The following is a 15,004-nucleotide window of genomic DNA, read 5'->3' as shown; positions in this document are numbered from 1 at the left end:
TGATTTCAATGAACATTTCTAAACATACATAACTATTATCATATTGATTTCACACAGAACATTTACCTAAGTTAGCAGGGGTTTCAGTAATACTAGTTTAGACATGGGAAAAAGAAAAGCAGGATTGTATTATTTTTAAAAGTTGAGATTTCTTTCTTTCTTCCTTTTTTTCTTTCTTTTTTCCAAGTTTTCCTCTTTGGCAACTCAGGGTATTTAGAATTTAGAATTTTTGTCACATTAAACTCTGATAACCGAGCACATAAACATTATACTGTTGTGAAAAGAACATGCCTTTGAGGACAACCTAGATATGTATTTCATTAGCACACATTAGCTATGCCTGACTTGGAGTATTACCTAACTACTTTAATAGCTTCTAAAAACAGAATATACAAAACTTTGAAAAAGATTGACTGTGAAAGAATTTTATATATTAATAAGATAATGCCAGATCTATTTAGTTACAAACTTTCACTGTTCACATGCTGCCTCTGTTTGCTCAGTACACTAGGCTTGTGCCTGTATAATACATAAATGTATGTGTATCTGTATAACAGTCCAGGTTTAACATGCACATTGTCTTTAAAAATAAAATCTCATTCATCCTGTTCTGTGCCTGTATATTAGTTGTTTTCAGCATGACAATTAATAAACATGTACTATTGCAAAAGGAGCTACTGTTTGGCAGATTAACAAATAGCTTCAGAAACTTTCTGTTGATTAACAAATAATAACAGTCAAAGCTATGCAGTTTAGTAGTGGTCTCTTTTCAAGCATCTTTGGAGGAGTTAGAAATTCCTTTCAATGAAATTATAGAGCATGAAAAAAATCCCCAAATATTTGCAAACAGTTTTCTGTGCACTGACTCTGATATTCCTTGGACTTCATCACTGGAATCTTCATCATCGCTGTATCCCAAAGTAGAGTCACTGTCAGTATCTGAATAATCCATAGCAAGGGTTTGCATTGACTCTTCTTGTTCTGAAGCAATTCTCTTGTGTCTCATGGCTACTAAAGAACTCTGAGGTACTTGGATATCTCAGGGGAACAAATGTGAGAGTGTATGCATGAGGCCAAAGCAGAACATAGTTCATGCAAAGTGGCTGTCAGAACAGGGGCTCTCCCTTTTCAGCTCTGGAACAGTGTGGCTGCTGTCAACAGTGTTCTTGCATTCCCTCTGTGCCAGCCCTCATGGAAACTGACACTCTTCCAGTTGCTTATGAGCTCACAGCAATCCATGGGGCTGAGCCCTTCATTCTATGTCATGTGCACTAGTTTAATGTTCCAGTTAAGTTGGGTTCACATTATACAAAGCAAATCCTTTCAACATCAAAATCAAAAGCAATCTTACCACAACAAGTAGGATAATCGAAATGTATAGGATATGACAAGGATCAAAGGGCCACATAAAATGAAATTATAGTACTGAATTAACTATGAAGAATTGTAGAGCTTGTGGCAAATCTGACTGTTCTATTTGAAAACTCTATCCCGAAGCAGATAAATGTTTTTAAGAAAAAGTCATATTGGGCCTTTTATGGATTCCACTTCCCAATTAGTCCCAAAGCTATTTCTAAATGATTTATACCTTCAACACTCTAATAACACTCATATAGTAAGTGCAAAATCAATTAGTACATGGAAATTATTACTACCTTCTAACAATGTTTGGCACAAATAAATGTTAACTACCATTATCAAGAAAGCATGTTACCCTTTTTAAATATACTTTTTCTCTTAAAACTCTGTTCCCTAATTTCCTAGAATAAATAAGTCTTCCAATTCCTTTATGATACTAATTTCTCTGTTTATTTTTTCCAGATCTTTTCCCCAATCCATGGAATTATAGTTTTTTTTTTTCCTTCAAAATTCTGATTTTGACTTGCTGTTTTCTAGCTCTGACTTCTCTCCTGGGGGAGAAGTCACACTATCCCATGTAATCAATTACTAGTTTTATATTATTTTCTTGAAAATATTTATTTCTAAATGTCTCCTGCCTTTTAGTGGATATCCTCATATCAAATTCCCACTACAACTTTCAACTCAGAACTAACTCATTTTCTCCTAATTGTAAAACCATTGTCTTCCCTGGGTTTTCTCTTTTGGCAAATGACATCAGCATTTTTTAATTCATCTAGACTAAGAAAGAATTAGATTCACTTTTTATGCTGCCTTCCCTGTCATTGCATATGTTTTCTCCTATTGATTCTATTTTTCTTTACCTCTGCTATCTACCCATTCCTTGCCTTATGTAATGGTTAATTTGAATTGTCAACTTGATTGGATTAAGAGATGCTGAACATTAAGAGGCTTCTGGGTGTGTCAATGAGGATGTGTCTAGGAATGTTTGGCATGTGGGACAGTGAACTGAAGTGGAGACACTCCCTTAGTATGGGCAGCACCATCCAATAAGATGGTGGCTGATGGAATAAAAGTTGGAAGTAGAAGGAAGCAGCAGGAAATGCAACTTCTTTTCTTCTTGACCCAGTTCTTGACTGCTGCTGTGATCACATGAGGACATTAGACTCAGTTCTTCACTCTCCCAAAACATACTCTACCAGTGATTCTCCAGGGAATTTCCAGAAGCCTTTGGTCTTGGACTCAGGTAGCATCATTGATCCCTTTTAGCTTCAGCCTCTTGTACTGCACAGCTACTGGTTATTTCAGCTCACCAACCTGCAGATGACCTTTGTGGGCTTTCCAGCTTCTGGTCGTGTAAGTCAAAATAATAAATTCCCTCTTTATAATCATATCTCCTGTTGGTTCTATTCCTCTAGAGACCCCTAATACCCCTTCTTAGACCAACTTTGGGTCACCATCATCTGTATCCTGGACCACTGATTGGTCTCTCTCAAATCTCCTGGCTCCCACTTTCTTTTCCTTCTAATCTATATCTCACTTGGTCACACATTTTACAATACAAATCTAATTATGTCAACACTCTCTGCACAAGAATTTTCAAAGGAAACATTCCCAGAAGATATTTCAACATTTTCTTTTAAAATTTAATGTCCTCCACTATATGACCCACCATCTCACTGCCACATGAGTTAGTTTGTCTATGACAGAAAACTATAGTATGTCCTTAAAATATACTGGCCACTAATTATGTGATACCTGTACACAGTGGCTGGCTCCCCCAAGAACCCTTTATTCTAGTTCAAATGTTCATCCAGGAAAATTTTGATAATCCCTCAATATCATTTCTAAAGAATAAGAAAACCTTTTGCACATAAGAAATATTTCTACATATAATTACATAAAATGTAAGAAAAATTCAAAAATAACACCATCTACCAGAAAATAAATTACATTAACACCTTGGTGAATATCCTTCCAAACTCTTTATTCTTTGCTATTTATATTTTTCATGAATATAATAAAAATAAATTTTTAATCATTTCAACCAATATTTACTGAAGGTAGTTACTTCTGAATGTCTGAACTTGCAGTCTAATGGGGAGAAAGATTAAATTTGTAGGCAAATGTTTAATTGAAAATGTTGATCAAATAAATCCCAGGCAGTCAGATACTAATAGGGAGGCTCTGACTCACAATCAGGAGAGCAGATGCACTTTGCGAGGACATTAAAAATTAAGACTTGAAGACTGAATTGGAGTCAGCAAGACGAAGAGTCAGAAGGACGGTATTCTAAGAAGCACAAACACCAGACACAATTGCCATGAGATAGGAAAGAGCTTGTTGTAATGCAAGTTCAGGAACTGAGGAAAGAAGGCACAAGCCAGAGAAGCCGAAGAAAGGAGAGCCATACCAGTCAGTGCCCATAGGCCACTCTCAAGATGCATGTTTATTTTTTTTAAGGGACTAAACCTCCTTTACTCTACTATATTAAACAAAATCTTTCAAACGAGTTGGAAATCTTAAATTTGATTAGAGGAAATAAATCATACACCATGATGGGATAAAGGTCCAAGGAAATAAGTTTAGTTAAATATTTTTAGAATACAGATAGTAGTCCCCACATAATAAAGTAAATGTTACTAAATAGCCATTACAGTCTAAGGGATTTATATATAAATGAATAATTTCTTCTAAACAGAAAATATGAATTCTGCCCTTTAGAATCCTGTAAAGTAGAATATAGAGTAATGCAAAACATACATAATAAAGCCAATGTGTTATCAAGGATATATATCAACTTATGATCAATGTAGACAAGTTTAAAACAGATTCATTTTCTGGAGTTTACTCAAAGAAGTCTATGGTTTCTCCTCGACAATACAGACTTATGATGTAATTCTCGAGATAAATAAAGAAGCTAGACTAGGACTTCAATTCAAAATACACTACAAAGATTGTTTTCTCTGTGTCCCTTCCTTCGTTTCTGTCTTCTAGATGTGGTCTCACCTTGTTGACAAACTCATAATCCTCCAGTCTCAGCCTCCCAAGTACCTGGGATTACAGGTGTATGCTGAGCCAACTGATTTTTGAAAAGGCTGCCAATAACACACAGGATGGTCTCTTCTATAAATCATTCTGGGAAGACCAGATATTCACATACAAAAGAGATGTGACCCCAGTAACTCACCATATATAAAAATCAACTCAAATGGATTAAAGAACTAAATATAAGCACTGAAACTTGGACACCACTAAAAAAAAATTCAAGAAATACTACATGAGGTCAGTCTGGGCCAAGAATTTTTAGACATGATCACAAAAGCATGAACAGTAAAAAAAATGAAAAATGGGATTATATCAAAGTCAAAAGTTTCTGAACAGCAAAGGAAACAACAGAGTGAACAGACAACCTACAGAATAGGAGGAAGTATTTGCAAATTAATACAGTTGACAAGGGATTGATACCAGAATGGGCAAAAGATCTGTTTGGAAATTTTTCTAATGAAGACATAGAAACAGGTCTATGAAATACTGTTCAACATCACCAATCATTAGGGAAATACAATCAAAATCATAACATATACAATATACAGTCTGAATGGCAGTTATCAAAAAGATTAAAACCGAATGCTGGGGATGAAAGGAGAATTCTTGAAAACTGGTGATGGGAATGTAAATTAGTACAGCCACTGTGGAGAACAGTATGGGAGGTTCTGCCAAGAGTTAGAACTACCACATGATGCAGCAATCCTGCTACTGAGCATCTATACAAAGGAAATGAAATCAGTGTTATCAGAAAGACATCTGAAATTCCATGTTCCTTGATAGAAACAATCAAATGGCTCAAAAAAATGTGATATATATATATATATATATATATATATATATATATATATATACACACACACACACACACACACAATAGAATACTTTTTAGTCATAAAAAAGGCAAAATCCTATTATTTGTGATATGAATGGGCTAGAGGACATCATGTTAAATGAAATAAGCCAGCACAGAAAAATCACTACTTTATATATGAATACTAAAAATATTGATCTCATAGAAGTTGAGAGTAGAATTATGGCTACCAGAGGCTGGGGAGAATAGAGAAGAAAGGAAAAAGGGAGAGATTGGTCAATATGTACAAGATTACATTTAGGAAAGAAGAATAAGTGCTGGTACGCTTTTGCCTGGTAATGTAACAAAAGCTAAGAATATCACATTGCATACTTCAAATATTTAGACAAAAAGATTTTGAATATTCTCACAACAAAGAAATTACATGTTTAAGGAGATGAGCATGCTCGTTTCCCAGATTTGATCATTGCCCAATGTGTATGTGTGTGGAAACATCTCATTGTATCCCCAAATTATCTGTAATTATTGGGTATCAACAAAAATAAGTAAAATAAAACAATCTAATTTTATCATTAAGAAAGAAAATTATTCTCTATGTAGAAAAATTTAAGTGTTTATAAATTTAAATGTTATACAAAAAGTAATTCCAAAGTGTGTTCATCCTGGCTCCCTGGATAGCTATTTCCATTCAATGTATTAATTTACTTCCCAAGAGAATATATACCTTCTTGGATGGATATCCAGGAAAGGCATAATGACTAAAAAAGGGTTATTAAGTTGGAAGAACTCAATTTTCACATTCCTCCTTATATATTACTTCTGCTGGGGTGATGGCATAATAAAATTTTACTTGACGTGAATTTCACATTCTATGGCATGCTTCAATGATAATGAATATAGATATTTACTAGATTGAACCAAATGAAATTGCTTTTTAGCAGGTTAAAAATAACTGAATACTGGCAATTTCATATGGTTTAACCTAATATATGGAATTGGTGAAAGAGGAGGAAGAAGCAATTGCTATTTCTTTTGCTGTTGTGCTCCTTTTTTTTGACGCTAGCTGAATTGAGTTTCAACAGGAAGTCATACTTCTTCCATATTCCATAGTTGAATGAATTAATTTCCATGAATTTTAAGATGTGATTGATGTTTTTTACTCCTTCTCTTTACTCATTACAGATAATTCTCTTTAGATTTCATTATTGCTGGTGTAAGAAATTACCACTGAAGAAATTTTGAGACTAAATTTGTTTCTTGTTAGGGTACAAATGATATTTATTCTGTATTTTAATTTTACATATTAAATTCTTTGCAAAGACCTTACAAGTTTAAAGAGGTCTCCCCAAAAATGATTTTATAGAGGGAAAGAAGATCTTGTTGTTTCATATTATTATTTTATTAGCAATTTAGAAGTAAATTAGATATCATATTTCTATTGTTTTCTGAGGAGCCCATGTGGTCAGTTTTCTGAATGATTTAGATATATTTTAAGGGGAGAAAATAGAAGAAAAATGTTGTTTTATTAACATTTTGTACAATAAGTCTTGTAGTATAAAATGCTTAGCTGCAATGATTTTTTTAATACATTTTCCTCTTATCCCTAACTATCCCTTTCTCTGAACTAGACTTCATAAAATAATCTGGACTAGGATAAATCAGGTTTTACTGATTTTACTTTTCAGTTTGTAATGCATGCAGTTTTGTAATGTGATGAGCAAAAAAAAATAGAATTTGAAAGTATATAAACAAATTTTTAGTGGGGGTTCATGGAGTCATAAATATATAATGAAATAAAATAATGCATCTGTTTTTTCCTTTGGTTTCCCTTCTTTTGCAAAATGGAAAAGTAATTTTTCAATTTTTCAAAGTAGAAGAAGTGAAATCATATCAGAGTGATGGCTGTATCAATGGACTACTAATCTCAACTAAGGCACAAATGAGATGAATGTTAAATTACACAGTCATGTATTTCAAGAAATTGTTACCTGTGTTCTTTCTTGTAGGGAATTGTAGGCAACCTATTAAGAGAGTGTCTCTTATTTCTTGTTCTATTGCCAACTTGATATATAACCTCGAAAAAATGTTACATTCTCCATTTGAATTTTTCACATGTAGATAGGTGTTCAAAATCACTGCTTCTTTTTTAAAAAAAATAATTAAGGTTTTGCAGACATGCACACTTTTTAAATGTTCTAATCATAGTTTTCAGTGCTCCTGAGATGAATTCATCCTGAATCCAAGAATATTTCTTTAGGTCAAAAATGATATTTTAAGTATGTAATTGTGATGTACTATTTAAATATTAAGTAGCAAGTCATAGAAGCTCTGAAATAGATTTTCATAAAAGTATTTTGTCAGTGACTAAAATGTATCACATGCACTTTGAATAAAAACTGCAAATGCCAAATCACTACATACAAAGTCCCTATAGTCAGCATTAATTAGAAAAAAGAAAACCAAGCATTTGATTTATCAATCAATATTTATCAATCAAAATTTACCAAGAACTTTGGCATGCTTTTAACTGCCAAGCATCTTTTATATAAATATAGACATATAATCATAAAATATTTAGTATATGTATGCATTGAAATGGTTCTAAAATATTTGGGACTTAAATATCCAAAATTTATTTAATATGTCAAGATTTTCCATGAGCTGATAAAAATAAAGTAAGAAACATCCCACTTAAAAATGAGCAAAACATGGGGCTGTGGTGTGGCTCAGCAGTAGAGTACTCACCTAGCATGTGCAAGGCCCTTAGTTCGATCCTCAGTACCACATAAAAATAAGTAAATAAAGGTATTGTGTCCAACTACAACTAAAAAATAAATAAATAAATAAATAAATAAATAAATAAATAAATAAAATGAGCAAAACAAATAGCTCAAAGAGAAGGAAAGAAAAATGGCTTTAAGACAATGTAGAATATCTCACACCTTGTGAGAGAAATGTAAAAAAGCATGTGAATACAATGCTGGTAGAAATGCAATCCAGTCCTATTTATTACATTTTTGTTGCAATTATTTATTCTAAATATATACTCACTCTTTTAGCAAAAGTAACATTAAAAGGACACTACTACAACATTATGTGTAGAAATAACATGGGAATTAACCTAAATGCCCACCAATGTTCAATTTTTTAAATGTACTTTTTATACAATAATACATGGATATGTTTCAAAACCATTAAAAAACTGAACAGAGCCTACATGTATATGACCTCCCCTGTACATCAAGTGGAAAGGCCATAGTGCAGTGTATATATGTAATTGTTTGTGTAGAATACACACATATTCACACAAATTAGAATAAGTTTAAGTCAGTGGATCTTTTCTGGATGCATTAGAAAAAGTAATTACACATAAGGAAGAGAATGTATAATTAAAAGACAAGGAACCAAGGGAGAATATTTTTTAGCTTTTGAATTTTAATTGATAGATTTTAATTATGTGTCATGATCTTAGGATATTATGGGTTTTTTAAAAAAAAATAAATAAATACTCCAAATAATAGCAATTATGTCTAATAAGCAACTTCCGAGTAGAGAGTCTGTAAGAGTCTGACAGTGCTTGAAGGTCTTTTTGGGTTCACCATGTGGCTGTCAGAGTTTATCCATTCCTGAGCTACCCCTCAAACTTCACCAAAATCATCCCCAGCTATCAGGAATAGAGTTAATTTATTCTGGTACAGCCGGATTACACTAAAGAGATACAAGCTTAGTGGACAAAAGAAGTAAAAACATTTGACATAGTATCCTCCAGTGTCATTTACAGCTTTGCCTTTTGCCCCTGTTTCATTGGCAGCAATCACTGGCACTAAATGACAAACTGAGGAAGATATTTTTTCAGCAAGGACATCTGCTCTTAACACTCTTAGCAACCCTTAGCAACCATGAGGGTGGCATTTTGGATCTGTTAAAAAATTAAGCTACTGATTATACGCATATGTGCATAAATATTTATGTAGATATCCATGGCTGTAGATAATAATTAATACCTATGTTTAATATTGCTTTGGTATTATTTTTAATATTTCCAGTAATAAATTAGAAATATTTTTCCCTTCACAATAATTTTTCATAAAGGGATATGAAATCTTTTTAAATCACATATAGGTATTAATCACACATGTTAAGTAACATTAAGCCTTTTCATCCAGAGAACAAAATTACTAGCTTAGAAGAACAGATACAAGGGTTACTTTATCAAGGTTCACATATCAAAATCACCACTAATTATCAGTGTGATCTGGAGTCAGATACTTCAGTTCTCTGCTTTTCAATTTTCTTGTTAAAAAATGGGAAAACAAAAGCATTTAATGGGGGTAATTATGTAAAGAACAAGTAAGTAAATATGTGGGAAAAAAACTTGCTTTTAAAGTGCAGTCAAGGACTTGAGATCACATTTTTGAACTGAATTCTGAAACCTACAAAAATGAATGAAATGGCTTTTTGCCACAATAAAGAAAAGAATGACAACCATTCATTTACTCTTTGATAGAACAAAGTTAAATCCAAGTTACTTAGAATTTTAGATAAATAACAAATACTTTCTTAATATTAAGCATGTCCTATGTAATAATGTGCTTATAGTAAAAATTATTCATTGTTTATCTAAAATTCAAGTTTAACTGGATATCCTGTATTTTTATCTGGCAATGCTAATTAACATTTCTGAATATTACTGTAAACCAGTAGTCTTAGATGCTTGGTATACAGAAGGGTAGGTAAATCACAAAGTTGTTGAAAATTCCAAGAGTTTACAGTCTAGTTGGTGAGACAGATTATTGATCATTATATAGTAGTATGATCAGAGTGTATTAAAGGAGTGAACAGAGTGACACCCAATCATGTGGGAAGGTCCCAGCCCTGACTAGGAGATGGGTAGGGGAATGAATGGGTTGATGGTAGAAAGGATCTGGAAAAATACAGTAGGAGATGATGAGTTCAGGTAAAAACTGGTGTGCATGTAGAAATGAGTCAACACAGAAAGTAAGGTGGTCATGCCACCAGAAACAGCCTGTGAAAAAGCATGAAAGACTATTGTTTATAGGGAATACCAAGTGATGAATAATGGCTGGAACCCTGGAAGCAAGTAGAGAAGAAATGAGAATGAGGTTAGCAGGGTTGGAACATCAGGAATTACAAAAGGCTGCATGTTGACCATCTTTAAATGCAAAATTTAGCATTTTTTTCCTTTTACTACATTGCTAAACCTATATCAAAACTCTGGAAGGTACAATAAAAATCAGGACTAGCAGGAGGCAAAATGTGGCCAATATCTTCATCAGGGGTCTGGGTTTATTATTTTGCTTTCTTTTTTGTTGTTAAGAGACTAAAGGAAATTGTGTGGGAAAATCATTAAATCCTTCCTGGATAACTGTTAAGAAACTGTTTAAAGTTAATGGCCATGCTATTAGTACTACCAAGTCTTTTCTTGCCTCCCACCAATTCCTCTCATTGTTCCTCTGCTCAATATGCCCTTGTATTTTAATTTGCATGACAATAATGGACAGACAGGTGACATTTGGAATACTTACCTTCAGTTCTGGGTCCTGTAACATTGACTGGACACTGATATTATATTTCACCTATGGTCCATTTACACCTACAGCTCTGAATGCCAAAGTGCTGGGGCACTATTTCCCTTACTATCAATGAATAATACTTAATTGACTACCTACTGTATTGGAAGTACTGGGAAGGCAGATAGCAAAACCATGAACTGTTACCTTGAATTTATAGCTGATAATCACGAAGCATCTATGGCAACAAAGTAATGTCATTTTGCTAACAGATGTGGCACAATTGAAACTGACCAAAAGTTTCAGAGACTTTAAGGCTTGGGAGAAACAACAATTACTGAGCACTTCTAGCCAGGTATTTGCTGCTTAGAAGCAAACTATCTAAATCATATAATCATATAATCAGAGGCCAGCAAACCCTGGATCAAAACCAGTGAGCAGGCTATTTCTATAAAGTTCTCAAGCTGTGAATGTTTTTATACTTTTAAAGGATTATTTGGAAAAGTAAAAGAAAAGACAAAAGAAATATAATACAGAGACAGAGACCACCACACTTGATACATAAAATCTAGAAAATTTACTATCTGGCTCTTTATAGAAAAAGTTTGCCTGTCCAGGAATAGATGGAACAACTGAAGTTCAGAGAGTTTCAAGGATCTGCCTGCAGTCATATAGGTAAAAAGAAGAGAATCTGGATTTTAACTGAGATTTATCTGTTCTCAATGTCCACATACCTTACACAAATTGTGCTGTCTCCCCAAACTTGGAATTATCGGTGTCCATCAGCTCCAAAGCTATGACCAAAGGGTCATCTGACCAAAATTCTAGGGTCTTGGACTTGGTCATCCTTACTGTGTGACAGCACAAACATAAACTGATATTTACTTAACTGCAAGTCCACCATTGTGCAAAAAAATAACTTCTGTGCCACTCCCTTCCATTCTTCTGATTTTATGCATCAATTCCCTGAGGTCAGAGGATCTAATCAGGTCCACATGTTTAATTAACATTTTCTCATCAATAACACAGAAGAGAATCTACACTGCAACTAATTCTACAATGCCTTTTGCAGACCATACCTTCAGTGACTCATAGGAAAAAGCTCAGTAAATACAAGTGTAGGTTAATAAAATAATATTTGATAGTCTTTTAGAAATCACATGTCAAATAGCTTGCTAATTAAATAATGTCTTAGTGAAACTTGTAATAATCTTAATTAAGGTATCTAGTAGTTTAATTATGTGATGCTACAGCATGAGGTTTACAATCATCTTTTGCCACCTTCCCTCTTAATCACAAGGCTGAGAAATCTCAGATGAGCTATCATCTAGTCTTTGGTAGAGCAGTCAGTAATTCACTCCATCAGATCCTTGCTATGCTATTTTCTTTAATCTGCCCCAAGACTGTGGACCTATATCTTTTAAGAACAAAGTAGCCAAACCTACTTTCCTAAATCAAAACGCACTATGAGTCAGAGTTTTTCTTTTCTCCCATTCTTCTTATCTCCCTCCCTCTTTCCCTCCTTCCCTTCTTCTATTCATCCATCTATCTACCCTATTAAGTACTATGACAGATATAGTGATATTTAATGCATAGTCCTTACTCTCAAGAAATTTATAGTTTAATAAAGACAATACATGAAGTTGGAAACAAATCTTTCTTACATGTTACTGATAATATTAGCAACTATAGAAATTTTAGTTAACAATAAGTGAAATCGACTAATCACATGTGCCAACTTCCTCCCTATTAAGGGATTTGCTTCTTTAAATACTTAATTTCTAAAATATATGTATGATTTAGTTACTTTTATACTTTCCTAGTTTGATTAAGGTTAGGCAATTTTCCCAAGGCCATAAAACTAATGAATGTCAGAGCAGAGCAGATTCATATCCATGTAGTCTGGCTTTAGGTAACCACAAACTGTGCTTCTTGAACCATAAGTTTTCATATTTGATCTTCATAACAATCACAACAGTGATACATTTTTTAGAATGTCTTCTCAAATCACCATAATCACATTTCCATAAGAATGTCCTGTCCTCCAAGTCCAGCCTTTGATGACCCCTTCCTCTGCCATTAGGCTTTTATGCTCATAGCTGCTTGGAGCTAAATGGCCCTGACCAAAGCTAATGGATCAGATTCTATTGAGGAATAATGGGAATCAAGGACACTTTTACCTGAGGACACGTAAAAATGTGAGGGCTTTAGCTACTGTAGAGACAGAAAAAGCAGAGAAAACTGGTATACAGGAAGAAAGGAGAAATGTAAAGAGAAACACTGAGATGACAGGAGTCTACTTGTTTTGAATGGATTTCTTGGTGCTCATTATAATTTTGAGAGGCCAAAGAATCCTATGAAACTTAGAGTCTGTAAGATTTCTTATGTCTATCCAATATGGTCTCTCATGAGTCACACTGGCTGGAATTGGGCTTTGATACTTACAAATTATACAAATGATGCAGATATATGTCTCCATTTTCAGGTGGAGGAAAATGAATCTCCAGGAGTTTATTAAAAACCATAAAAATAATTATAACACAAGTGGGAAAGATTAAAATTTCACAAGCTAAGTAAGAATCTAGAAGAAAAAGAAAGAAATTGCATGCAGGTAGAAATCTAAGAAGGCTATATGAAAGAGGAGACATTTAGTAGGTATACTGAGGTAATTTTTTATTGTAGTGGTATAAGAAAGACTGTTCTAAACAGTGGGGGCAGCATGAACCATGCTGAACTCTGGGGAGATCACCTTCACAGGAACAAAGCTGAATTGAAGAGATATGGAAGATTGCTTCAGAAAGGTGAACTTTCTGAAGTTCAATCTGGGGACAGATTGTAGCAGGCAGGGAATACAAGGCTGTGATATTCAGACATTGGCACTATCAAGTAAAGTGTGAGAATAAATCAGAAATGGGAACACCACGTAAGGAGTTCAAGGAGAAGATAAAAAGAGGCCAAAGAAGGAATTCTTCAAGATTCATTTTGTCTTGGTTGGGTAAATAGCTGGTCTGCCCCCCCCCAGAGAACTTCCCACCAATACCCTCTCCCAAAAGCCAATAAGAACCACATCCACAAACCATAAAACACTGTGGACATCAACACAAAATATGTTGAAGTGATACATACTGTGCTGATATTGATCATTCTTTTCCCTAGAACACCTACGGTCTTAGTTTTCTTGTTCATGAAATATGTATCTGGACAGAGGGTGGGGATAAATCAATGCAGAAGGCTCAGATAATTATTTTGAAATATAGTTTTGTTAAATTAAAATATGCAATAGTATGGCCAGGACAGAGAGATGAGGCGATGGTTTGGGGGGAGATGTTTAGGCACAGCCTTCCCAGAAAAACATAGGTTGAGTCTTAACAAAATAAAATTGAACAAATTTTATTATGCACATGTAAAAATATGTCTCAAGGATTCCCAATATTATGTATAATTATAATACACCATAAAAATATTTACAAAATGAAGAGTTAGCCAGAAACGGTAAGGGAAGGAGTTAGGTGGCAAGTGGGCAGAAATGTCCCCAGGAGAGACAGTATAGAGTTGAGAACAAGGGGAGAAACCACCAACACTTTTATGATTTTGGTGCTCTAAAATGAGAGTCAGAGGGTAATGAGGTAACAAGCTAGAGAAGTGGCAAGAGGCAGATCACAGAGGACCTTGAGAGAGGTACAAGCTACTTATCGAAAGATATTAAGTGGTGAACTCTCAAATAACACTGCACAACTCGTCTCCAGGAAACTGTTCAGCATGGAAGCATTTCACCTTGAGCCTCAAGAACAAACTATTTATATCTAGAGGAAGCCTAAAGTTAGACAGGATTAAAACATTCCCATTGACCTACAAAACCTCTATCATCTCTCAGATCCTAACTTCCAGAATCATTTGAATTTCCTATTAATATGAAAGCAATAATGTGGTAAAAATACTGATTATTACCAACTCTGTTAAGATATTTTAATAGGAATACAGACACATTATCTTTGGTTATTTAAATAACCAAATTACAGAGTAACAGTGTCAGCAAAGGCCGTCATCACACTGCCAAGGGAGCAAAGTGGTTTAAACAAAATATTAGTACAATACTTGACATCTTTGGGCATTCAGTATGTGCCAGACACCATGCCATGTTCTCACATGAAGTTCTTACTTTAAAGAACATGTTATGGGAAACTGCTTTTCTAAATTAGTTCCTTTGCCACTCCCCCGCCCCGTAACTGCAGTTCCCTGTATATATTTTGTG

At 34.1% G+C, this 15,004-nt stretch overlaps 1 protein-coding gene across 3 annotated transcripts in view; it reads right to left on the bottom strand.

Moving 5' to 3' along the window:
• Prkg1 (protein kinase cGMP-dependent 1) overlaps nt 1–15,004 on the bottom strand; it is a 1,169,615-nt gene that overhangs the window by 130,928 nt on the left and 1,023,683 nt on the right. Inside the window, exon 1 of one of the 3 annotated variants that reach the window (XM_077799283.1) lies at nt 867–1,158. The exons of the other annotated variants lie outside the window; for them this stretch is intronic. Coding sequence (XP_077655409.1) covers nt 867–1,006 — 140 coding nt within the window. The 5' untranslated portion in view covers nt 1,007–1,158. Of the gene's footprint in view, nt 1–866; nt 1,159–15,004 lie in introns of those variants that run through there. 3 annotated transcript variants of the gene reach the window in all.

This window comes from Urocitellus parryii, chromosome 5 (genome assembly GCF_045843805.1).
Source record: "Urocitellus parryii isolate mUroPar1 chromosome 5, mUroPar1.hap1, whole genome shotgun sequence".
Classification (NCBI taxonomy): domain Eukaryota; kingdom Metazoa; phylum Chordata; class Mammalia; order Rodentia; family Sciuridae; genus Urocitellus; species Urocitellus parryii.
This window is presented reverse-complemented; position numbering and strand designations above follow the sequence as displayed.